Source organism: Meleagris gallopavo, chromosome 3 (assembly GCF_000146605.3).
Source record: "Meleagris gallopavo isolate NT-WF06-2002-E0010 breed Aviagen turkey brand Nicholas breeding stock chromosome 3, Turkey_5.1, whole genome shotgun sequence".
NCBI lineage: Eukaryota > Metazoa > Chordata > Aves > Galliformes > Phasianidae > Meleagris > Meleagris gallopavo.
This window is the reverse complement of record NC_015013.2, coordinates 59,910,317-59,922,963: the sequence shown is the minus strand read 5'-3', so window position 1 is coordinate 59,922,963 and position 12,647 is coordinate 59,910,317. Positions and strand designations below refer to the sequence as shown.

Sequence of the window (12,647 nt, the reverse complement as noted above, 5' to 3'; positions counted from 1 at the left end):
ATGGCAGCATCTGCAGAAGTTCAGCAGAAGCAATTCTTTCCCACAGAAGCAAGATACGGTTGGTAGTTTCTTTCCACAGAACGCAGCAGGAAAGGGGAACACAGACAAAATGACTGTGATGGATGATGTCTTGCTGTTACGTGGTTCCCGCTGAGTGTGCAACCATGCTTTATTCTGTATTTGCTCCTTCTCTGCATACTTTAGGTAGATCTTTAAAGAAGAGATAAATAACTGAAAATAATTTTCAAAACTTTAACCCAAAGCAAAATCTCTGGAAGCCTCTTCCAAATGTGTAATAAGTATGTATGTTTTTCCTTACAAACAGCAAACTAGACCTTTAAAAGTCTTCCTGGTGAAGCAAGATGATAAAAGATGATAAAGTGGTCCAGAATGCAGCAAGTTGACATTTTCTGCAAGGGAACTGATCCTCCTTAATTAAAGTGATCCCACTTATTTCTTAAATAGTATGGCTTCCTAGTAAAATTACAGACAATTGAAATAAAAACAGTATTTTATTAAATGTTTTGGAATATCCTTTAAGAACAATTTTCACCTTTAACCACCTCTGAAGAACAAGAAAGGTTTCAGTAAAGCTAGATGTCTGATTCAACCTTTATGCAAGTAATACCACAGCCTACTGAGGAAGGAAAAACACAACTGAGCCTTCACTTCTAAGTGTGGTTTAGTTAAAGATGAATTCCTTGATGTTTTGGCAGTGCACAATGGAACAGAAATGGAAGACACCTAAGTTCTTCCATTCTCTAGAAAAAATTAAATCTCCCTATCTGTAAGAAATTACCTTTGTGTTAGAAAAGAGCACACATCTCAGCATAGTATTTAAGCTAATAAAGCTTCATGGAGGCCTCAAAGAGGGCAGATAAGTCTTCTTCTGTTTGGGGACGTGGTGACAGTTTAGTCACTCTCTCCTGCAAGATGAAAGAAAAATGGGATTAGAGAAGGTTGTCAACAAATTGAATCAAAGAGCAGCTAAGTGTGTGGCTGAATGATGTGTCTTTGTGCTCGTGTCCTTTACAGAGAATAACAAAGTTTTGCAAGTAAGTAATCAAGTAATTAAGGTTGAAGCATCATCAATTGTATCGTACTTCCAAGAATCTATTAAGTAAAAATTGCTTGTAATTAAACACATAGAAGCAAGATTAAAAAGCAATTCAGCTGCAAAGTCAAGTACTTCAAACATGGGTCTTGCCAGTCATGGACCCGTATACACTGCTGGTGGTATTCTGTGAATAGAGTCCATTTTAAAATTCATTTGCCAGCACTGGAATGAGGAGATCAATCTTTAGCGATTGATATTTTCAAATTACAACATCTCTGAAAGACCAGGGAGCTGTACGGTTATGATTAGTAACTTTATGCTTTCAATAGTCAATGAATTTACGGAAGAACTGGGGACACTGACAGCCACCTGCACAGGCACAGCAGGAAGGCACTGTCTCTCAGCAAAGCAGTCTGTAGGTGAATGCTGTCACTTTGGCAAAAAGGAATTTCTCCTGCTACAACCTGTTTTGATATATGCCTGGTGGATCCATCCCTGTAAGCACGCTGATTTTTCTCAGGTGAGACCAGCCAGCACACCGTGAGGTTCCTATCTGCAATGCTGGGCCACCACGGAGAGGAAGTCACCTCTGAGGTACAGTTTGTAACCACCATGACTAGCATGAGCTGTGATGAGTCTGAAAAGCGTAGCTTTGTGCACGTGCCTCTACCTACAACAGTAACTTTACAGGTACAGCCGATATCTCTTTCCTCATCCCTGGTCAGCACAGAGCACTAGCACTGCCTCCACACAAGCCTGCTATGCACCGATGCCCAGACAGCGAGGCCTCGGCTCCTCCCTTCTGGCTCAGGGAAGTCTGGTACAGTGCCAGTGATGAGCGACTCTGTGCCAACAATGCCCCAATCTGTGGGTCAGCAACCCTTCAGCTGCCTCTGGCAGGTTTGCAGGGGTAGGTGAGCTATGCTGCTACCTCTTGCTTTCAGCTTTCCTCATCTCCCTCTCAAATCCCATACAGAACCAGCCACATTTTCCAGCATGGGAAATGATGTTCTTTGCTAGTTAGACTCACTACTGTGTTGTGAATAGGATCAGTTTCAGCAAATTCACTTAGAAAGGAAAACAAATTTCTGTTCTAACTTGGAGTACAGATGTTTGTCCCAACACAGTTCCCAGCCTGCAGCCTGCAATTCACAGCACGGAATGGATGCTGCAGATTTATTAGCAGCACCAGTTGCAACGTGCTGCCTGGCCAACATGAATGGGTGACTGCTGCTTCTGAAGAAAGCCTACTGAAAGTAAAATGTATCCGTATGGACTACCTGTGTGGGTATTAACGAACACAAATACATTTGCATTGTGGTACATCCCATATCAAAAAATGAGGTTTGAGAAACTGCTAGGTCATCTTGTTTTACAAAGCACAATTAATCAGTGCTGTGAGGGGACAGTAAATGAAATATAAGTCCATTTGAGACCGAATCCATGCAAAGAACAGAATGCAGCATGCATTCCATCTCACCAAAAATTAAAAACTTTTAAACTATGCAGAGGAAAGACTACGCCTCATTTTCTCCACTGCAGCTGTCTTCATGTAGGATTAGAAATCACATTTGCTTGGAAAGAAACACTTTTGTTTTTTAAAAAAATCTATTTTATTTGACAAGTAAAACTTCTACTTTCTGTCTTACCTGAGGCAGAGTGCCTTTGACTAATGCAGGGATGTCTGCTTTAGAATAACCGATTGCAGCTAAGCCATCATCAACATTCAGATCAAACAGGAATTTCCGGAGCGTGTCTGCCAAAATCAACCCTGCATCTTTGATTCTGGCAGTGCGGATGTCAGCTCCTAAAATAAGACATAATGCCTTGACTGTAGGGTGGAGAGAGAGAGGAAGCCTGTTCTGGACTTAATTTAATCATAATATCAGCTGAATACATATCCATACATTACAGTCACTGCTCTGAAAGCAACACGTAGTAAGAAGAGGAATCAGTCCTCATTTGGAAGTTGGAATAATCTGTAAAAAGTAAAATAAAACAAGAGCGGGAGAAGCAGGTAACTGCTGCCAAAAGGACTAACTGCCACATGAAGTTAACTTCCTCTCCCTCTGTGCTTACAGGGAGAAGCACTTTTCAGTCTGACTAACTGCTGGAAGGAAAGCAGCTAGCACATGAACGTCAGTGGTATTTATTTTTATGGATAGTGCGCCAAATGCTAGTTTTATTTCAGCCCTTGAGTTTGCTGACATCTAGAGGATGAGGAAACCACTGACAAGCAATTTTCTACTCCCCGTTCTGTTCTATTACGCTTTCAAAGAGAGGACGAGAGTGCGTGGGCTGAAAAAAACAGGAGATGGCAGGGCAGTGTTTAATGAGTTAAATCAATCCTAAAGTTTGAACGTGTGCTGATGTGTAGAGCAATGCAGAACTGAAGAGGAGGAACCAGTATATTTGAAACATCTGCTGAGCAGCAATGAAACTTCAATATAAAATGAAAGATTATTGGTATTTATTATGGAATAGCTTGCTCCCTTTCTGCAGTGAATGGTCAGGACTGTATTAAATTAAAAATTATATGTCCAGATAGAAGACAGCTTCCTCCATATGTCTTCTTTCCCAAGCAAGATGAGCCAAATTTATTCTCTGCATAACCTCAATGATGTTACACAAGAACTATGCTGGGTCCAAGCACCATACTGAGAGAATGAGTAAGAACACAACATAGCTACAGCAAAAATATTTTCTGTGATCCTCATGCAGTTCAAGAGTGACTAAGGGAACAGGAGAGCAACAAGATCATTTGAGTAGCTCAGATGTTTGGGTAGCAATAGTGAAGTACTGCAGTATAGACTGTCTGGGAGAACTTGATAAATAACATACGGCAGAGTCTGGTACGAAGACTTAGCTACTGGAATTATGCCACGCTACCTGAGTTTACCCCGGGTTTTGCTGTAGAGGAGTAATTAGAACACAAAAGCAATCCAGTATCTTCAGATAGTAAAGTGAAAAGGGAAAGGAACAGAGACAAAAAGTAAATGTGAAGGAGAGTTTCAAAACACTGCTATAGTTCTGTTACTTTCTTTTTTGATCATCCTAAAGGACCCATCAGCCTTTGATGGCACTCTGCAAATATCTGGCCACACACACGTCTACTTCAACTGTTTAAGAATCCTCCCAGGGGGGTATTAAGCTTTCTCTGGCTGTACCCAAGTTCACAGCTGCACATTCATACAACATAACTATTTAGTAATCTTCTCCACGTTATAAAATACTTTCTTAGTCACTGTATTTGGCAATGTGACAGATTTGAATTAGCTACTGGAGTCAGTTGGATTCCAGACTTGAATAAAAAGTAAATAGCCCAGGTGGGAATTAACAAGTTCATTTCCATGTGTCATCTCAGCAAAGTCAGTCACTTTATAGCACGGCAAGCACTAACATAGCTTAAATTTCTATTGAGAAAATTAATGGAGCTTTTAGAGGCAGAATTTCTGGCAGCTGTTCATACCACAAAACCTAAAGGAACTGCTTTTTCACTCCTACTTTTAAAATCAGTGAGCCAGAGATCAAATCCTCTGATGTGCACTGTGCAGGCCAGTTTTCCAACAACATTTTCTTAGTCTGCTTTATGTGAGCTGAATGTCATTGCTATAGGAACACAGGCATTTTGTAGCTTTGCACATGATTCCAGCTACATCTGCATTCTGTTTCTGACCAAGACAGGACTGTGTACTTCGGAGGAAGGCTGAACAAACTTCATAATCCACAATTAAAATAATCTGAATTAATCCCTCCCCACCAATCTATTTTTTCTGACCATCTTTCATGTCTCACGTCCCCTTTAATGTGACCGTGATATTTTCATTCTCTATACAAAAGTCCCACTCTTTGATGAAACCCACGATGCCTTCAGATTACTTGTACAGGGAAGCTGTACACGTGACTGGATTGCTGTGACTTGCATGCAGAAGGTTGACCATACAAGGGATTGAATACAAATTTTCCAAATACCAGGAGAGTTGCCCTACCCACTTTCTCTCTGCTGTCTACACTGCTGTGCATGTGACTGTGATTGCTCACTGCTTAAGATAGCAAGCATGGGCATTAGCAGCAGTTTAGCTACAACACAGAATGTAGCGCAGGCAGAAAAGCCAACCTTAGATATAAATAAAATAGCCCACAGGAGAGCCATACTGCCACAGCTAGACTGGTAACAGCTCCAAGAATACACAGCTGAAAGCTAGTTTATTATACACAGTTATGCTGAAGGTGCAATGAAGAGTATCTTATCCCCAGGATACCTTCCAGCAATGGGTTGCACAGATTTACAAAGAACTGTATGAAAATGCAATTTTTAAATGTGCTGTCAGCTTGCAGCATTTACTTTTATTATGGTAAGAAGCAGAAAAGCCCTCTTCTGAGCCATCACAGATGTGACTGTGGAACAGCTACTCAGTGCTTTCCCTTGAAGTTGTCCACTCAGAAATTCCATCACCTACAAATAAGCTTAGGCCTACATTAGAAGGACTGAAAGCCACAGTTACAGTTTGCTCTCAAAAAGAGCAGGAGTGATCCAGAACATCACTGTCCTAATTCATTGCAACAGGAGGGAATTTGTTAGGCAAAATACTTTCTATTAGGTAACAGATGCACCTGAGTACCAATTTGTTTTATGGTATCAACACTACAGTAACCTCTCTCCATAAAGCACTGAGAGACTCCAATCACATTTATGCTCTGCTGATTTACACAATTATCTATAGTTCATGTCAGCTTTCCAGTTTTCCAGCCAAGAAGCAGAGTTCTCCAGCGGGCTTGCTTCTCTAATTACATTATTCAATACAAAAAAATTAGACTCCAGAAACCAACATGTGTTTTTTAAACAGAAAAACTCCACAACAGCCACTACAATTGCTTCCACACTCTTTTTTTCCCTCCTCAAAAGACATTTTGGAACAATTTTTGTAAATATAAGTAAGTTGAATCCATAGAGATCCTTACCTAATATCTCTGCAGCTTCCAAGTGCCGCTCAGGATGTACCTGTGCTGTGAAAGCAAACACTGCTGGGGATGTCAGCACCACAGAAAGGCCATGTGGCTGGAAAAAAATAAAAATAAAATATACAGTTATATTTATATATATATGTATATATGTATATGTATATATAAACACATCAATAGCACATCTATATGCATTTTCAATGTGCTTTGGCACTCATTAATGTGAGATGATGAGGAATTGAAATGTATGATAAAAAAACAAAAATGAATCAAGTTTTACCACTAAAGAGTGATCCACATTATAATCCTTTGGTTTATAAGTTTTCACCAAACCAGAAATAGGGTAAGACATTCCATGGCTGGAACAGAGAATAGAGAAAAAGAAATTAGGGCAACTTGCCTGGTATTTGGAAAATGTACGTTCAGTCCCTTGCGCAGTCAGCCTTCTGTATGTAAGTCTCTTAGACACAGACACATGAAGGATGTTAGGCACAGATACAGTATAGATATTGGGTACATATAACCCTCACTTTCTGCACCCTAGCAACCCAGCTGCGAAAACAGCAAGAGCAGCAGCTCCTTGCACTGTGAGTGAAGTTCTTGTATCACTCCACTGACTTGACGAAAAGATGCTCAGATACTAAAGTAATGCAAACATGCCAAAAATAACAAATTTTATACCTCACCTGATCACCCTGCATAAAAAAAAATAAACTATGTTGTTAAAATATAACTAAAGAGTGGACTTGCTCAACCAAAAGAAGTGAAAAGAAAGACTCCTAATAATTCAGCCTTCAGCTTTGCTTGTCTGAGATTTTCATCCATAGGAAACTCGTTTACATTACAATATTACTACAGCTCCTTTCAACCTGCTGAATGCCTGCCCTATGGGAAAACTCTGCCAATTGCAGCAGTTCAGGAATGGCACAAGACTACCCCAGTGCTGCCTGACTGCAAAGCAGCTGACACAGAATTCAACATTTTAGCTGTCCTCGATTTTTTTTCTCTAATTATAGTTTTTACTTTTAAGGTCAGGAAAGGTAAAGAGGGCCGTGTTTTGGAAATCTCGCACGTCTTTTGGAGTATCACAAGCCAGAATACACAACCTTCATTCATGTACACGCCAAGAACTATCAACGTCTCACAACATATGGCTCTCCCTGAGATAAGCAGCAGTATGCAACAGTGTCTTATCATATCCCCTGGAAAAAAAGGCAGCAATGTCTGTGAAGGGATTAACATTTCCTGTACTCACCAGAGATGAACGCCAGCGTTGCCAAAGCCAATACCAGCAAAAGCACTTGCAAGGTGCATGTTGGCTCTTGCTTCACGATCTTCAGGATTTCTGATGGCTCTGCACAACATAGAGACAATGGTACCAGTGAATTCCCATATGGAGTAGAAAATCAGGACAGAGAAGGGAAAAAAAACAGTTTCTTTACAGATGTAGAAAAAATCTTCCAGATAAGCTGAGAGAAAAATGCTGGAAATGGGATCAGTTTGTCACTTCAGCCAAAGAGCAATCTTGATCATTAGATCAAACTGCTTCAGTGAAGGCCGTTTCCTTTAACTTTGCTAAAACTGAGTAAATAGGGTGAAATTAGCTGTATCCAATTTAGTGGTGGTTTCAACAATTCTGTCAAAGAATTTAGACAGCCCCATGTGCAGATCCAGGACTATTCAATAGGTGCTGCTCTGAATCCTACCATCCGTCAAACTTCCCTGCCTTCCCTCAAATCAGGCTGCTTGTAGAGGTGAACAGCATGGATAAGAAGACTCAGCAATAGATTCCATAGAACAACAGAAAACATTTAGAATGGCCAGGTATTGTAAAAAGTCTTTAACAAAGTAACACAGTGATCTTTAACATAAACTTACATTGTATACAAAAGTTTTATACAGACCAAAACTTCATTGGTAAGGATCAAATCCAACTCCCCTTAAGTCAAAACTTAATTTAAACTGAAGGCATTAACTAGTTTTCAGTAAAAACATAACTTTGCACATATTTATGTGAATTATTTTCTATGTGGTTATCTTCTCAATAGATGCATATGTATACTAATTTACACTGAAAGCCATGAAAATGACACCAGCATTATGTCTTATTCAGTTTGTTATGTATTCCCCTTACAGTGTCAAAGAAAGAGGATTCTACAAAATGTGATTTTTTCCCTCATGTTAACTGACTGACTATAAATACTTTTTATTGAGGACTTCTAAAATAGATCCAGAGAAGCATTAAAAAGCTAACTCTAAAGGAGTAATCCTTATTCAGGAGGAATTAAAGGTAGAAAATGTAGGTTTAAAAAATTACTTCAAACCAAAACTCAAATTCTTCTTTTTGAGCACTGAAGACTAAATATTCTGTGAAGAGGGATGGCTGTTAAAGGTATTACCTTTTCAAATATTTAGCTACAATGCGTAGAGCATGAAGAGCCCAGACATCACTGATGGGATTGCTGCCTTGGTAAGCTGGTCTGTTGATTGGATTTGAGGGGCAGGGACTGCGCATCTTGTATGGAAGTGCAGTGTATGATTCAAGGGCATGGCTAAAAGCAAGATTAAACAATGAATTATTTAAGTGGGAGAGCCCGCTGCCAAAGGTCTTATTTCCCAGATACTCATAAATCTGGTTACATGAAGTGTACTGCCTACATTGCTACACTTAGATGTACCAACTACAGACAGAACATCTTTATTTACAAAGAAATGCCGTTAGACATTGTAGCTCAGAACAACTCACTAAGTTTGAGAGGTCACACAGTTTCCTTATGAATCTATTACTCTAATGCATGCAGCACCCAGAAGCAAGGCAAGTTCTGACTCCCAGAATATAAACTTCTGTATACTTTGAGCAATTAAAAGCTGTAGGTTAAAGCTGAAGATAGTTTTCCAACAAGTGAAAAGCACATTATAATTAAGAGGAAAGTGTAACAGAGATCACCTTAATAAGAACAAGAGAGGAAGAAAAAAGATCACTTTCTACTCCTCAAGTACACTTTTTCTACAACCATTGTAGCAAAAATGGAAAATTGCAATAAAATCAAGCAGTAGCCTACACAGAAAACTCACCAAAGCACATCAAAGCCACTGTTGGCCACTATTCGCTCAGGCATAGACAGTGTGTGCAAAGGATCAATGATACCCAGTGTTGGCTTGATGGCTCTTGAAGCAATACCTGCAATATATTTGAGGCAAATGAGTTGAAGAGTATTTACAACAAAACAGGCCATACAAGTTTAATGTTCAATACATAAAGAAGGGAAACGGTTTGAAAATACATAGAGAAAAGCAAAGGGAGAGAAGGGAGAGCAAGATCTATGAATCTAAATCTTACTGGAGTCCCCATAAGAGACTGGTGCCTGAAGTAAATTACACCAGTGTTCTCTGTCACTCTCCTTGAGCAGACTGTACTTTTAAAACATCTGTACTGAATGACATCTGCAACATCGCTCTTAAATTTGTATCTCTTGTGAACAGCTCTAGGAATCAGAGGAAGACTGGTTTGTTTCCACCATAAATTGATATTTATCGTATCTCAGATCTGTAATCTCTGCCTTTATATCATGATTAAGGTGACACAGATGTAGCTTTGAGAGAGAGAGAGCCATGCAGACAGACAGACTGACTGACTACTGACTACATATAGATTATAAAACTCTGAGCTACAGTCACAACTTCTTAGCACACATGTTTGGGTCCCAGCCACTGCAGACATAGCATAAAAAAATCCACGTTTTGAAATAAAACCCCAAAATAGCTGTGAAGCTTAAGATGACATTTTAGCTGTAATCCTTGTTTTCCAGGGATGAAAAGGTCAAAGGAAGACAGTGCCCCTTATTTGCACAGCATCTCAGGCCCAAGGTTTCAGAAGTCAGGAAAGGGAACATTTGGTTGCAATTACAAAACAAAGAAGCATAAGTCTTAAAAACAGACAGAAAAACACAGAGGAAATAAGGAACAGTTGGTTGACCTTGAATGTAAGTAGAAATTTCCTTTGCTATTAACATTTTCTGCCATTTAAAGACTTGAAGGATTTTAGTATCCTGATTTGCCTTCAAACTGTAATCCACTGTATTGCACAGGCATTTCATTATGTTAATATGCTATAAATTTAATTTGAGGAGGAAACCTTTAAGCTTCAAATTTGTCTGTGGCAGTTGAATCAAATGAAATGGCATATGAAATGACAGGCAGTATCCCTCTTGTTCAAGACGAGGAAATAATGAAGACATTGGGATACAAAAATTGTTTTGAATAGCAAACAAAAAGTCTCACCAGTTTTTACTTTAAGCTCTTTGAAGTCAAAAATGGCAACACCAGTGGTTTCACTTCCAGTTCCAGCTGTTGTCGGCACTTTACAAAAAGAACAAGGACAATAACATATAATAAATAATACTTATTAACACAAAATAAATAATGGAATCATAGAATGGTTTGGTTTGGAAGGGACCTATAAGATCATGTAGTTCCAACCCCCCTGTTTTAGGCAGGGATGCTTCCCTCTAGACCAGGTTGCTCAAAGCCCCATCCAGCCTGGCCTTGAACGCTTCCAGGGAGGAGGCATTCACAACCAAAAAATAAAAACAAATAATTAATAGATAACAAATATTCACAACAAGTAAATAAAAATACAATAATAGTGCCACCACCAGTGCAAGATCCAGGAAACCCTAGAAGTATTCCTGATTGGAAGCCAATCGAAAGTCGAAAGAAATAGCCTCTTTGATTGCTTTTCTTGGTAAAAGGTTCTCACTCAGCTCAACAAGACCAATCAATGACAAAATCTGTGAAGCAAATGAAGCAAACAGTAGATTTACTGCTGAATACAGCTAAAGGAAAAGTAAGCCCAAAGGGAGGGGAAAAGGTCACAGCAAACTGATTTCAGTAGAAATACGCACAGACCACAGAACTGATCCTTTTCTCTTCTCCCTCTCTCCCCACACGCGCCTCTACTGCTTTACCTGCAATGAGTGGCTTAAGGGGCACAGTGACAGCCTTTCCCTTCCCTATAGGAGCGTTGACATAATCCAAGAAGTCTGACGAAGGGCTGGAGGCATACAGGTTGGCAGCCTTACAGGTGTCTATCACAGACCCACCTCCAACGGCAACATAGGCATCGAATTCCCCCTTTTTAGCAAATTCAATGGCATCCAGGAAACTTGGAAAACAAGGAAAGCTTTCCAATTAGTCATGGGAATAACAGCACAGGGGAAACAATTAAGGTTGGTGTATAGGTCACAAAGAGGTGTTCAAATAGCTGCAAGGCATGCTGAAAAGCCTCAGCACCCCTTTAAAAAACATGCTGTCAGAAGCAATACCTCTGGTCTGTTGGCTCCACCCAGACGTTATCATACATCTGAAAGTTGATACCAGATTTTGTCAAGGAATTCAACACTGCATCTACAGGAGGCAGTTGGGAGAGGTTTCTATCTGTCATCAAACAAACTCTTTTAGCACCCAGATTCTGCAGGTCCTACAATGGACAACAATGGAATTAAAACAAACAGTTGGTGTGGAATCACACACTGACCTATTTAAATTCTACACCAAAACAGCTGAATCATTTAGTGAAACCTTGAAAAGCAGTTGCTTCTTGTAAGACTTTTGAAACAATAATAGCTAAAGAAAAGAGGCGTTGCAGATACATACATACATACATGGGCATACAGTAGAGGGTCAGATACACAATATATGAGCTTTCACATTTTAAATGGACTGTCAGCACCAGCAGCCTTTCAGAAAATAACTCTTCCCCAGTGATGGATTTCACTAACAATGCTTACCATGCCAATCTCTTTAGTGACTCCTTCTCCATATCGGATGTTTGAAATGGCCATCTGCAAAATAAAGAACATACTTTTTTCTAGAAAAAGTGAAGATAAGTCATCAAGCCCCAAGCAATCAAAATGAAATTTAAATATTTACTAATGTAAGCACTTGTTAAATGCCATATTTGATAGTAAAAAACATACTATTTAAAATCAAATTTACTTTATTATTAAATCTACCTCAAATGCATAGTCTGTATTTCTCAGGGTAGCCCGTTCAGGAACTGAAATGAAAATTAAACATTAAAATTAAGGAACAAATCGTGACCTCAGTCTCTACAGCAATACTAAAAAGACAGATTTATTTGATTTTAAAATCACCAAAACATTGGCACAGGTCATCCTTACTATTCTGAGTAACATCCATTTTGTGCTCAGCTGTCGGTGTGGTTAAATGATCTCAGTACTTAGAATCATAGAATCATTCGAGTTCTTTTGATTCATATGATTCAAGATAGTTTTTCATTCCTTAAGATTTCTTTCCTATATAAACTGAGTAAGTTAGCAGGAAATTTGCACAAGAACTTGTCATATATATGAATATTTATGCATGTATGATAAATACGAACAGCTGAGTATCTGCAGGGCATACAGAATATTCCATACTGTTTGAGAGTTGTTAGAAATGTGCAGAGCCTATGTGCTAACCTTCAGAACAACTTGCATGACAAAAACAAGAGACGTCCTCCATACACCTCTGAATTGAAAGTGCCTTTTGTGCATGTGGAAACTATTATGATAGGTGTTTATACTTCTTTTTACTTCTAACTGGTCCTGAACTTATAGGTGACACT

At 39.2% G+C, this 12,647-nt stretch overlaps 1 protein-coding gene across 1 annotated transcript; it reads right to left on the bottom strand.

Moving 5' to 3' along the window:
• Window positions 1-493: 493 nt before the first annotated feature.
• Window positions 494-12,220, bottom strand: ADHFE1 (alcohol dehydrogenase iron containing 1). Its single transcript, XM_010709000.3, has 13 exons — window positions 12,202-12,220; window positions 12,034-12,077; window positions 11,809-11,862; window positions 11,344-11,498; window positions 10,987-11,183; window positions 10,301-10,378; window positions 9,095-9,200; window positions 8,419-8,571; window positions 7,275-7,373; window positions 6,300-6,378; window positions 6,020-6,116; window positions 2,707-2,864; window positions 494-926 (listed from the first exon to the last, which is right to left on the bottom strand). Exons 1-13 carry the CDS (start codon window positions 12,218-12,220, stop codon window positions 843-845), a joined length of 1,323 nt encoding a protein of 440 aa, XP_010707302.3. The 3' UTR covers window positions 494-842.
• Window positions 12,221-12,647: the final 427 nt, after the last annotated feature.